This window comes from Lepidochelys kempii, chromosome 8 (genome assembly GCF_965140285.1).
Source record: "Lepidochelys kempii isolate rLepKem1 chromosome 8, rLepKem1.hap1, whole genome shotgun sequence".
In the NCBI taxonomy this organism is placed as follows: domain Eukaryota; kingdom Metazoa; phylum Chordata; order Testudines; family Cheloniidae; genus Lepidochelys; species Lepidochelys kempii.
Genome location: NC_136387.1, coordinates 9,658,063 through 9,672,208, shown reverse-complemented (window position 1 = coordinate 9,672,208; position 14,146 = coordinate 9,658,063). Strand labels below are relative to the sequence as shown.

The following is a 14,146-nucleotide window of genomic DNA, read 5'->3' as shown; positions in this document are numbered from 1 at the left end:
CTATCCTTGGCTATTTTTGTTTTTTCCCTTCTTGACTTATTTTGCTTTAATAGAACATTGTTACTCTCCACCTCAGGTGGTCTCTCCTCGCTACATCCCCCCAGTAGTCTCTCTGCAAGCTGCTTGGTTACGGTGGCCAGATGGCCCGATTTTATAGGGACAGTCCTGATTTTTGGGTCTTTTTTTTTTAATATAGGCTCCTATTACCCCTCCCCTCCCCCATCCCCATTTTTCACATTTGCTGTCTGGTCACTCTAAGCTTGCTGCCAGTGGCCATATCTAAGAGAACCTGGCAGTATTGGGCCCTTGGAACCAGTCAAGCCGCTCCAAGTTTATGAGCCACTGAGTGAATTTTGCAAAGCCCTTCTTTAGGCATCAGATCTACATTACTGCCTCATATTCAAAATACTGCCCCAAACACCAGGTGTTCAATCATGAGGCAAACATCCTAGGTTTTTTTTAAAGCTCATGATTTTTAAACCAATCACATTTTTTAGATTTTTCCCTCCACTTTTAGGGGAAGTTGCACAGCGTGTGTGTGATCATCACAGGGTCAGTCTGCATGCAAAATATGCAGCCTCCCTGTTCACTGACCAGCTGAGAGACTGTTACCCTCTCTTACCCCCTGGCTGTGGGAACTACCATTTACTTGCTCTCTGACTTTCCATTGGCAGGCAGAATAGGCACCTGCTTCGCTCATTCTTCCTGCATGTTTTTTCAGTCTTTTGACCCACATTTGGCCTGTTTCCTCCCTTTCCTTCCCACTCTCCCTCTCCGCCCCATTCCTCTGCATGCCCCTTCCAGCTCTCCCCACCCATTCCCCCAATACACTCAATCCCCAGCATTCTCCTTCAGTCTCCCTCCCACCTGGTCCCGATCATGTTTCCCCTCCCTATTGCCCCCCAACAGCCCCATCCCTACCACCTCCACATTCCCCTGGTCCTTGCCTGGCTCTCACATGGAAATTAAGGAGTCATCATCTGTCCTGAATTGAGCCCTATTGGAAACAATAGGAGATGGTATCAGTCTTGGCTGGACAAAGTATCATTTTCATTGACTGAAGCCAGAGGCCTGCCCTACCATGGACAGGAATAGGAGATAGCAAGTATTTTTGCAAAGGGTAGCCCCTTAGGGTACATCTATACTGCAACAGGAGACCTGTGACAGTCACAACTGGCCCAGGTTCTCATGGCTGCGGCTACACGACTAAAAATTGCCATGTACACATATGGGCTCATCCCAGAGCTTGAGCTCTGACACCCAGTGGGAGGAGTGGGTCTCAGCCCAGACTCCAGCCTGAGCATCTACCTGGCAATTTTTAGTTCTGGAGCCTGAGCCCTGCAAGCCCAAGTCAATTGACCCAGGCTCAGGGTCTTGGTGCTGCTGGTTTTTTATTGCAGTGTAGTTATACCCTCAGTTACACTGTTGCCTTTGATGGGTTTTACACCTGTGAATGTAGGCAGAACATGGCCATCACCACTGTTGTAACTAATAGCTGCCCTTCAGATCTACTCCATCTTTCCTGCTGTCATTTTCAGAATATCACAAGTATCCAAGAATAATTTCAAATAAATGAAAACAGTCAATGTAAAACTGTTTTGTTTAATATATTGCACATAATCAAGATCTTTCTAAATACTATGCATTTTGTACTTCAAAGGAAATCTGCTATAGATTATGGATACTATTAAAGCTTTGGATTTTCTTAATATAAAAGTATTTCAGTTTTGACAGAACACTTTCAGAAAGGTGTCCACATTAATCTGCAAATATTTTATGAAGTTAAATTCATTCAGCATGTTACTAAAACATTTTCAAAACAAAATTAAAAACACAACTAAGTCTTCTGGAAGTCAAGACTATCTCAAATATTAATTTGGCAGCATGGTGCTAGTTTTTTTTATGCTGTTTACCAAAAATGGCAAAACAATGTTTTTATCCTTCAGACAGTTTAATTGGTTTCTCATATATTAAAGTATTGTACTTTAAGTGTAATCAAGGAAGGCTTACTATGTGAACAGACTAGTAGATTTTAAGTTGTTTGACCGTGTATTTCAGAAGTTTCATAGTTGTTTTAATTAGTGTCAACAGGACTCCAGAAGCTTAAGGTGGGAACCAAGACAGTAGGTGACCTATTTCCTTAAACCTCAAGATACATGAACAGATTTGTATCATTACAGAAAGAGGAGAAAGTGTGATTCTGGAAGACCATGATCAAACGGTACAAGTCCTCAGAGACAAAATCCCGGTTTGATGAATAATCCCATGCAACAAGTATAACAGAATGGCTTGTTCACAAGACCAGAATACAGTCAAAGATCATCTTAGGTGTGATCGTACACAAACAGATGCTATTAGAAACCATCTCTGTAGAAAAAAATCCCTACGGTGCTTACACAAATGTACGCAATGGCTGTATTTGATGGCCAGGATAAAAGCAGGAGTGAGTAAAGTTGGGAGTGCATGTTTTATAAGTGAATACTAGTTCTGACCTCACTGGCAGGTGGTGAATTGTTCGACAGAACTATTTTTTTTATCAAAAGTCTAGTCTAAGATTAAGGATCAAGCTAAGGATTGAATGAGAATACAGGGTGAACCCAAAGGAATGTTAAAGGATCCCGCATTCTTTGTAGGACCTTGTATTGAAGAAAAATATCATGAAGGAAACTACTGCAATGGAATAGGACAATACAGGTTAAGGTACTTTTATTATAAAAGTTTATACAATGAATGCCAGACATAGCAATGCAATTATATCTGGTTTATTTATATATATTTATACATATATCTATATATTGATATATAGATATATAGTTTTTACTTGTACCAAAGTAAAACTATGTTATATCACAAAATGCCTAATTCTACCATTTATTTATTGCTCAACAAGGATGGCACAAAACACACTTGTAGCATAACTGTTGCCGTGCTTATCTACTATACTGAATAAACAGCCAAACACTGCATGACACACCCAAAGCAGCTGTTAATTCTGAATTGAAACGAGTCTGATCATTCACTCACTTATAAAAATATTGGAATCATATAGATTTAAGCATTATAAAGGAGGAATATATTATTTAAAACATTTAAATAGTGCATATTGACATTTTGCATGTGGTATATATAAAACACAAACATTCATGTACAACACCATACAGTACACATTAGTTTCGATGTGTGGATACACCCGCATCTGCAGACTGAAGAAAAATAACTGAAGTGCACATTGCACAATGGAGTTGAATAAAATTGATAAATGGTCTCAAGATTAGTTTAACCTCACAATTCTCTAGGGTCCACTAAAAATCAGCTTGCTGTATAAAAAGGCAAATCCACCACTGCACAACTAGTTTAGTTCTTTCTTCCAAATTCCAAAGTTACATGCCAATAATCCCGGTAAAAAAATAATAAAAAAAAAAAACCGGTATTTTATACCACGCAGATGACCTGCTGCACTGGAAATCCCATTCTGAACCTACTCCATGTGTTTACATGACAGAACTACTAATCTAGGAGGTTACATGCTAGTCAGTTCTTAGTAACTTTGTGAAAAAAAATTCATTTTTGGTCTTTTTTTAAGCAGTGTGAATAATATCGGTGTTGGCATTAGCCAGTCATAAAAACATGCAGTGAGAGGAGGTGCATGCAAAACATAGCCACAAACAGCTGATGCACACTGAAAAATCCATAAAGCACCAGTTAAAATTAACACTTTTTGCCGAATCAAAAACCATTGTTGATGGCTGTTGTATTGTGTAGCATAAGCAAGCTAAATAATCATTCAACACAGTGGATGTGATAATCAAAACATTGTTTTAGTATCAATTCTGAAGCTGAATCATGCAAGGCCCATGTACTATTTGCTTACATCACAAGGGTTAAACCACTTATTTTTGTTCCCCAGCTGCATAACACGTTGTGATATACAGCAGTAATTTTTCCCCACTAAGACGGACACTGTCCATTCTCAGGTGCATTTTAACTACAGTGATTTTAGCCCTTCATAAATTGGTTTCAGATACAGCAAAATTATGTAATTGACCTAAGCCAGCTCTTATCTGCTGGAGCTGTAAATGTCTGAGCACCATCAGATTTCCCATAAACTGAAATGTTTGTTTCTCAAATTTTCTGCAGGGTGAGATGCAGTATCCAATTCAGACAAAACACTATGTGACCACTATTTGATAAACAATAACTGATAAAATGAACAACAGTAACATAAGTCCCGTAGGCAGCATGTGATATAACTGTTCAGTTTTTCCAAGTTTTAAAAGTACACTAAGCAAGGTCACTTTCTGGTTTGTCCATTGTCATCCTTATCGATGAGGAAATGTGACCTCTAAGTAGCAAAATCCATTGATCATAATACATATTACCATGTGACAGATGTAATTTAGAATACCAGAAATCAAACAAAGTGTTCCACAGCAGTTCTTTGAAAGGAATTTCTGTTCACTTTTGGTATTCCAGGAAAAGAGTTGTGTGTGGAATTTTTTGTCATGTTTTCCATAATAAAAGGCAACAGGAGTAGTTGAGTGTAGCATTAAGATATACATATATACCTTAATTTCTTCAGTAATGCAAACAGCTGGTAATAACAAAAAGTTGATAACAAAAAATTGACTCTCCAAAGTTCTTGAATGTTTAAAGGACAAAATTCTATAGTCTTTCTGGAACAAGATGCATCTGTAATATAAAACGTTGAAGGAAACTATGTGTTTGCTAAAGTTGGACAGGGCAGTCTCTTTATTTAGAACATTTTATTTGCTCTCTAGACAGGACCTACTTACCCTTCAAACATTTTATAGTGGCACCATAATAAAGTGCACAAACTGGGTTCTTTCAACAGTGCATGACAAAATGAACACAAGCACCTGATAAGTACTATGGTAGTATGAGGAAACATGATGTTATTCAGTGTTTTTAAGGAACAATCTATATTGATTTCGAAAAATCTTGTTTGCTGATAAGGACTTCTAAAAGCCTGAGCTTGGCCTTAATTTTCTTGTACTCCCTGTACTCATCAAGCATTGGAGCCCGATCTTCTTTCTGTACATTCCTATAAAGAGAAGAAAATATTTAAATTCCAAGAAAATCCTGTACATCTCAGAAAGTCAAACATCACACACAGAAGTAGTATGAGTTAGCTATATGATTCTGGGTGACCTTTTTGGCATGCAGCCTGTTGACAAGAGATATACTGCAACTGCCCCAGGGCCAAGGAGTTAAAGTTAGCAGAATAACTGACTAAAAATACCTGGGAGAGAGAAAAATCTGAAGAGATTAATTCAGCACAATCACCGGCAGTATATTTACAAAATGTCTCCAGCTTTTCTGGAAAATTTTTCCATAGGTGAATTTTTTTTTTTAATCATATTGGGAACAAATAACTTCATGGATAGCTTCAAATTATAATCCAGTTCTGAGGTAAGAAAAAATAATAAACAGATCTAAAACTATAATTAAATATTTAGAGTTATTTGCCATTCACTATAGACCTGATCATTCACTCACTGAAGTCAATGTCAGTTTTGCCACTGACGTCAATGAGCACACAATGAAGCCCTATTAATGGAAATTTGTATCTACAGCTGCCAGTGAGTTTATAGCTGGCCAAATGGTAAATATAAATCTTAGTTAAGCAAGATAAATTATGTTCTATTTATATGTGGGTGTCGATTAACTATTACCTTGAAAAAACAGCTACTGCATTTAATATATGCACAGTAGCAGGTTATGCCAAATTTGCAACAATAGACACTTAAGCAGGAAGACTGAAGGACTAAGGAATATATATTAAAAAAAGGTACAAAAATATGCCCCCCTTCTTGTTTATGAAGCAATTACTCTCTGTTTAGAATGGGCTACTGGCACACTAGAAAAGTAGATGTTTCTTAGTAGAAAAGTTTCACTGGATAAAAACAGAGGGATTATCCTGTTTTTATAAAATGAGATAAATTGTTCTTTTGATTTCCAGTCACACTTTATGGGGAGAGGGGGAGGGAAGACTAAAGAGTGCATCACCTTCACTATTAAAATGCACAGAAGAATCTGGATTATTTTATTACCTAGTCCTACATTAAAATGAGTGTCCCTCATGAGACTATGCATAATGAAAGAGCACATACACATGGATTGTTGATGTAAAACAGATTAGACTCCATTTGCTAGGTTTCTTGGTTTAATATGGAACGAGCGGTAAAACATTTTGATAATGAATACTGTACTGAAATGCATGAAGGTTGGTCATATTTAAGTGGACATTAAGATGACACTCTGCTACAAAAATTAGTGCCTCAGTTTCCCAAACAGAGTTAACTTTTAATATGTCTGATAAATAAAAAGCAATAGTCAATGAAAAATGAAGCACCAGCCTGATATTCATTCTTCTGTTAAACTAACCTCCCATTCTGTTGATAAAACCCCTCTTCAAATTCTCGTAAAGTTTTGCGTAACTTCTTTTTTTCAGCTCTGGCTTTCCAAAGTTGCTCTAATAATTCAGGCCTAAAAATTAAGAAAGAAAGAAAAAGATGTTGGCCAAGTAATAAGAAGGAAACCCTCATCTGCCCTCTTAAAAACAAAATGAAGAATCTAGGTGTATTGATATTACATTGATTTTGCTCAGAAGTAGTTTAGTATCCAGGATATGTTTGATGGGGGTGGGGCGGGAGGGACACCAACATAGACATAGGCTAATCATTAATAAAAGAAGTACAATTCTTCAGTCATCAACCCAAAATCATTTGAAACAACTTACTAAGAGAATTAAACACTTAGCTGAACAGTAGAAGGTCCGAACTGGACGTTCAGATGACTTCCTTTTCATTTGAATCACTTAACACACACATTTGTTGAGAGATACAGAAAGACAACTGCTTATATTAAGAAACTCCACATTTGGTGTTATAGTCTTAAGTACATTCAGTGTAACTCTCACAATAGTACAGTACTAATTACTTCCTATTCATACGCACATAGAAGCTGCTCGGATACTTGATAGTCGGAGGTCCCGAGTCAGCTTTTCTTGACCTTCTTCAAGATCAGACTCCGAATTTTCAGCTGGGCTTGAAATAGACTGTGTTTGGACAGCAGTTTTTAAGATATCATTAAATTCTGATGACAAACCATCACCATCCTCCTCTTCTTCCTGCATGGTGAAAAAGTAGAAGTTTACAACACTTTCTCTTGAATATGCAAGGAGGAACTGAAATATTTGATAAGTGTTTTACTTACCTTAATTTCTTCAAAGAAGTGGGCAGTTTCCCCTTCTATAATGGGCTGTAGCATCTGACTCCGCCTCTTAGTTGATGGTGACCCCTGCAATATTCCACATTTGCTTTTTGTTATATACAAATGGATGTTGCGTATTCTAAGCTCTTACATAAAGAAATGTCAGTAATACAATCTGCATAAAGTTCAAACATTTGCCTTCTGAATTTCCATTCACACTTTTACTCTTGATACACATACAAAATCCAAAGTCCATTAGGAAAACACTCTCTATATCGGGCTGGATCCTCAGCCTTTGGAAAGATTACTTTGTACCATCTAAGTGGCAAAAAGGAACCTTATGCCAGCCCTAAAAAGGAGGCTGATGAAGATTCCCCCAGTATGGACGACCCCTGAGCTTGCTCAAAAGCTAGCACAGCCAGCCTTTCACCAGCCGTGTCTGGCACCCTGGTGCAGACAGCACACTGAGGCCAGGTACAGTGTTGCAGGAAGAGGCAGGAGTGCAATATGGCTGTCCCCAAGGGTGGGGCATGTGTAAAGGTGGCTTAGAGCTACCTTTGCCATCCCACACACTCAACAGCCTTGAGCACAAGGATTGTGCCCTATAGTTTTTAAAAGGGAAACTCCAGCATGGCGCACTTTTATTCATGGTAAGTTTTGCAAATTAACTATTTGAAAACATTTGTCAGGTGATAGTCTGGTTAACACATGAAGAAATATTTGCTTTACTTACAAGGATGGGAGTAATGCTTGCTCTAGTCAACATTTGTTTCACAAGTCTGTATCTATCATAGAGAGGTTTAACAATATGCCTTTCTTCTCTAGTAACCTAAAGAAAAAGAAAGAAATATGTAACAGAGTAGCATACTTCACACAAACAGCCATCAGCTCAGACATCCTGCTCAGTTAGGCTTTGTAATATAGTGTGGTTTATTTTTAACCTAACAGCAGAACACTTAAGAGAAACACACACCAAAAAGAAACACAGCTTTCAGGAATGATTTAAAGAAAAACTGATGGGAAGAATTCCCAATAGACAAGGCAGCTCAAGTAGAAAAGTAGCTTCTAACTGCAAAGAGCCGTGGGAAAGAGAAAAAGGGACCAAGATTGGAGCAGTGGCAGGCTGAGGATGAATTCTGACAATTCTCTAAAAATGGTAAGCAAAGTAAGAGAAAGATGCTATTGTGTTAGACCATTTGGTTTTACTGCAGATTCTCAGTCACTACTCTGACAGCATAAAGCAGCCAGAAAACTGGTATAAATGGCTAGCTAAGGATTCCCTCCACAGGGGGAAATCCCTGAGTGATGCAGGGCCAGCATAGCTAAACTTCTACACCATCCCCTTCCTGGCCTATAGCATAAGGGATCTGACCAGAGTACCACAGCACACTGGTAATCCACAGCTGGGATACTGGCCCCTTGAGGTGGAAGATAATAGCAATTTGAAATGGGCTTGGGAACATCCAGTGGTTGGACAACTAGTGACATCAATCAGGGACACATAGAATCATAGAATAGAATCATAGAATATCAGGGTTGGAAGGGACCCCAGAAGGTCATCTAGTCCAACCCCCTGCTCGAAGCAGGACCAATTCCCAGTTAAATCATCCCAGCCAGGGCTTTGTCAAGCCTGACCTTAAAAACCTCTAAGGAAGGAGATTCTACCACCTCCCTAGGTAACGCATTCCAGTGTTTCACCACCCTCTTAGTGAAAAAGTTTTTCCTAATATCCAATCTAAACCTCCCCCACTGCAACTTGAGACCATTACTCCTCGTTCTGTCATCTGCTACCATTGAGAACAGTCTAGAGCCATCCTCTTTGGAACCCCCTTTCAGGTAGTTGAAAGCAGCTATCAAATCCCCCCTCATTCTTCTCTTCTGCAGGCTAAACAATCCCAGCTCCCTCAGCCTCTCCTCATAACTCATGTGTTCCAGACCCCTAATCATTTTTGTTGCCCTTCGCTGGACTCTCTCCAATTTATCCACATCCTTCTCGAAGTGTGGGGCCCAAAACTGCACACAGTACTCCAGATGAGGCCTCACCAATGTCGAATAGAGGGGAACGATCACGTCCCTCGATCTGCTCGCTATGCCCCTACTTATACATCCCAAAATGCCATTGGCCTTCTTGGCAACAAGGGCACACTGCTGACTCATATCCAGCTTCTCGTCCACTGTCACCCCTAGGTCCTTTTCTGCAGAACTGCTGCCTAGCCATTCGGTCCCTAGTCTGTAGCTGTGCATTGGGTTCTTCCGTCCTAAGTGCAGGACCCTGCACTTATCCTTATTGAACCTCATCAGATTCCTTTTGGCCCAATCTTCCAATTGGTCTAGGTCCTTCTGTATCCTATCCCTCCCCTCCAGCGTATCTACCACTCCTCCCATATAGGGAGGCAGGTTAAAGGCAACTGGATTGGCAGAAAATCCAGTTTTTTTGCCTCTGTTTTCACTAACAAGGTCAGCTCCCAGACTGCTGCGCTGGGCATCACTAAATGGGGAAGAGATGGCCAGCCCTCTGTGGAGATAGAGGTGGTTAGGGACTATTTAGAAAAGCTGGACGTGCACAAGTCCATGGGGCCGGACGAGTTGCATCCGAGAGTGCTGAAGGAATTGGCGGCTGTGATTGCAGAGCCATTGGCCATTATCTTTGAAAACTCGTGGCGAACAGGGGAAGTCCCGGATGACTGGAAAAAGGCTAATGTAGTGCCAATCTTTAAAAAAGGGAAGAAGGAGGATCCTGGGAACTACAGGCCAGTCAGCCTCACCTCAGTCCCTGGAAAAATCATGGAGCAGGTCCTCAAAGAATCAATCCTGAAGCACTTGCACAAGAGGAAAGTGATCAGGAACAGCCAGCATGGATTCACCAAGGGAAGGTCATGCCTGACTAATCTAATCGCCTTTTATGATGAGATTACTGGTTCTGTGGATGAAGGGAAAGCAGTGGATGTATTGTTTCTTGACTTTAGCAAAGCTTTTGACACGGTCTCCCACAGTATTCTTGTCAGCAAGTTAAGGAAGTATGGACTGGATGAATGCACTATAAGGTGGGTAGAAAGCTGGCTAGATTGTCAGGCTCAACGGGTAGTGATCAATGGCTCCATGTCTAGTTGGCAGCCGGTATCAAGTGGAGTGCCCCAAGGGTCGGTCCTGGGGCCGGTTTTGTTCAATATCTTCATAAATGATCTGGAGGATGGTGTGGATTGCACTCTCAGCAAATTTGCGGATGATACTAAACTGGGAGGAGTGGTAGATACGCTGGAAGGGAGGGATAGGATACAGAAGGACCTAGACAAATTGGAGGATTGGGCCAAAAGAAATCTGATGAGGTTCAATAAGGATAAGTGCAGGGTCCTGCACTTAGGATGGAAGAATCCAATGCACCGCTACAGACTAGGGACCGAATGGCTAGGCAGCAGTTCTGCGGAAAAGGACCTAGGGGTGACAGTGGACGAGAAGCTGGATATGAGTCAGCAGTGTGCCCTTGTTGCCAAGAAGGCCAATGGCATTTTGGGATGTATAAGTAGGGGCATAGCGAGCAGATCAAGGGACGTGATCGTTCCCCTCTATTCGACATTGGTGAGGCCTCATCTGGAGTACTGTGTCCAGTTTTGGGCCCCACACTACAAGAAGGATGTGGATAAACTGGAGAAAGTCCAGCGAAGGGCAACAAAAATGATTAGGGGTCTAGAACACATGACTTATGAGGAGAGGCTGAGGGAGCTGGGATTGTTTAGCCTGCAGAAGAGAAGAATGAGGGGGGATTTGATAGCTGCTTTCAACTACCTGAAAGGAGGTTCCAAAGAGGATGGCTCTAGACTGTTCTCAATGGTAGCAGATGACAGAACGAGGAGTAATGGTCTCAAGTTGCAGTGGGGGAGGTTTAGATTGGATATTAGGAAAAACTTTTTCACTAAGAGGGTGGTGAAACACTGGAATGCGTTACCTAGGGAGGTGGTAGAATCTCCTTCCTTAGAGGTTTTTAAGGTCAGGCTTGAGAAAGCCCTGGCTGGGATGATTTAACTGGGAATTGGTCCTGCTTCGACCAGGCAGTTGGACAAGATGACCTTCAGGGGTCCCTTCCAACCCTGATATTCTATGATTCTATTCTATGATTCTATTCCATCAAGGACACATTTACAGTAATTAACTATGAATAAGTGGAGAGAAAAATACTGCTGCTGAAATCATCTAGCAAGAAAATGCAATAAATATAGAATTTTAGATCTAAGTCTTTCCAAGGTTATAAATAGAGTATACAAGCCCTCTTGTATCATATCCTCAAGTACAGACATTCAAAACTAGTACATTTTACAGTTTTCTTGTTGCATTTCATTTTGGACATTTACTGTATCTTAAAGAACTTGCGAGTGGTTTAGAGGATATTTGTATCACTGTTTCATCAGCGCCAACTACACCTCTTCCAAAATGCCAACACCAAAACAAACAGAGAATGATGCAAGAATATTGCTTCCAACTTGTATCAGTTTGGTTTTTCAGCACATCACAATTTTGATACTTTATCATGAACAATGATGGAACGGCTAACTTCATATATAACCGGACATATGAAGTAACAACTACAAGCAACAGAACTGTTTCCAGTATAGTAGTTCCATTTCACAGCGGAACAGTAGGTCATGAGTTTTGTTGTCCTTAAAGTCTTCCAAGCTAGATCTAAAATCTTCATATTATATTTATGCAAAGCACTGTGTCACATGTTAAAAGCAGTATGCAGGCTGAGAGTTATATTGCAAAGACAAGTCACAGATCTGTTCTAGCTTCTATATTGGGAATTAGATAAAAAATATGCTATATACTTATAGTCAGCAAGACAACAATACATTAAATGCGTGTGCCTTTAGAATTTTCCATTTTTGTGAAAAAATTAAAAATATTTGGCCATGAAAATTTAAGTGAGAAATTCAGTGATCTGAATCACAATGAACTGATTTGAATCCTGGCAAAAAGGCTTGAATCCCCAAAACACTGGAATGTGTTTGCAGAAGATTTCTCTCTTCTTTGTAAGTCAATGGGCAGAATTCTGCAGCTTCAGAACTATACATACATTCCATTCCATAGCCTGCCTTCAACATTAACATTTTGCTTTAGAAAAAAAGCCCTACATAATCAGTGAATGTGATCATGTTAGTTTTAAAACTACGTATAACTCCACAAGAAGCAATGGTAACAAGGAAATTGATGAGCACAATTGATAGATTACATTATTTCTTGTTACAATAACTGTGCTAACAGTCGGGGTCCTCACTGCATACCAGTTATTGCTGCCTAAGTGTATTTTAGAGTAGTTTTGAGGAAGTTAAGAAAAGATTACCGGCCGTCCATGTTGACTTTCATAGTACAGAAGACTTTTTTGGAGAGATGTTTTCTCTTCTGCCAAATGGTCTTTTGTCATTTTCTGTTAGACAAGAATAATTCACATCTATGTCAAACATACAAGTACCTCTTTTCAATAGCTTCTCTACATTAGGCAACTTGGCAAATGATAGGCATCTTAGCAAATCAGAAAATTTAGTTATATTCCATATATTCTCTCCTTATCTAAAGAAACAGAAATAACATACACTTGAATATTTTGGCAAAACAAACTAATGTGCTGCAATGATGCATTTTTGGAAGCCTAATATATTAGTGGCTTAAAAGAGGACATTCCTGAGAAGAATTACAACCATCTCCTTTCCACCGCAAGTACAAACAAGAATATAGTTAGAAGAGAGAAGTTCTGAATAAAAACATGGCTTTACTCAGAGACATCCTCAAAATTAAATGATATCTGAAATAAATCTAATGGTCTTGCCAGACAGATAAGCTCACCTACTGATAAAATTACATCTGAGATGACTGATGTTTTATTGCTCTTTTAGACAGTATTTTAAGCTGTTGTTTCTAAGCAATGTGAATTTAGACTTACTTTTATGTCTTCTGGCAAGCATCTTTCAACTCGTTTCTCCTTCAGTCTTTTCAAAATGAGTTCAAGCGTAGCCTCCTTCGTAGGCTTCTTCTCTTTCTGCACAACCCGGGGTTCATCTTCATTTTCTTCATCTTCATGGTCAAGAGAAGAGCCAAAGCTTTTTGGAAGAGTGTTACTTCGTGGACGTGTTTGAGGTATGAATTCTCCATCTGAGCATTTGTGCTTTTCATCTGGGATTAAGAAAATTGCCCCATCCCAAAGAAGAAAGATTTCAAAAACTATTTAGAACAGACAGATGACAAAAGAAATGATAGGATGACATAATAAATGTTATTTATACAAACTACTTTCAATTAACCCTTCCTGATGTCTCAGAGACAAGTGTAAACTACTCCTGATTTTGGAGAACAAATCAGGAGGATCCAGAAGTTAAATGATTTCTACTACCCCCAGGGTTGTTCTTGAATGTGTAAATTATTTCAGTTTTAGTGTGAGACAACTTATCTTGGTCTGAAAACAAAACTCGTGCAACATTCCATACCTTTTATTTGTTTTCTCAGTTTGGTAAGCTCTGTCATCCACTTTAAAACCTTTGGATTGGCTGCAATATCACTATAGGAGGGCTGGGAAAAAAATACACAAGCTACATTTGCACAGGGGCAAAGAGAACCACAACAAGTTTGTTCTCTAAAGCTTGTTGAGTGAAATCTTTACAAATATTTTACATTTTTACACTAGATAGAGCATTCTAATTAAGCTGTTCTTGTTCCTCTCCTTCTCCACACCCACATTATCTCATCTGACAGCTCCAACTAACCTGCATGCAGGTCAGTGCCAGTCCTCCTTCAGTCTCAGCACTGGCAGCATGCTGCCTACTACAGATGTTTTCCAGTCTGAGACAGGAAAAGAGTGGCACGCCTACAGATAACATCAGGAGAACAGAGTGGAGAAGATGGGTGAGTTCCAGTAGGAGAAAGCCCCTGC

General features: G+C 39.6%; 1 protein-coding gene across 3 annotated transcripts in view; it reads right to left on the bottom strand.

Moving 5' to 3' along the window:
- Positions 1-2,681: 2,681 nt before the first annotated feature.
- FAM13B (family with sequence similarity 13 member B) overlaps positions 2,682-14,146 on the bottom strand; it is a 78,489-nt gene continuing 67,024 nt past the window's right edge. For all 3 annotated transcript variants that reach the window (XM_073355472.2, XM_073355470.2, XM_073355471.2), the window contains 8 exons: positions 13,704-13,785; positions 13,163-13,392; positions 12,566-12,649; positions 7,967-8,062; positions 7,237-7,320; positions 6,978-7,150; positions 6,406-6,507; positions 2,682-5,062 (listed from right to left, as the gene is read on the bottom strand). In XM_073355472.2, the coding sequence (XP_073211573.1) occupies positions 4,939-5,062; positions 6,406-6,507; positions 6,978-7,150; positions 7,237-7,320; positions 7,967-8,062; positions 12,566-12,649; positions 13,163-13,392; positions 13,704-13,785 (975 nt within the window). In that variant the 3' untranslated portion in view covers positions 2,682-4,938. The remainder of the gene's footprint in view (positions 5,063-6,405; positions 6,508-6,977; positions 7,151-7,236; positions 7,321-7,966; positions 8,063-12,565; positions 12,650-13,162; positions 13,393-13,703; positions 13,786-14,146) is intronic.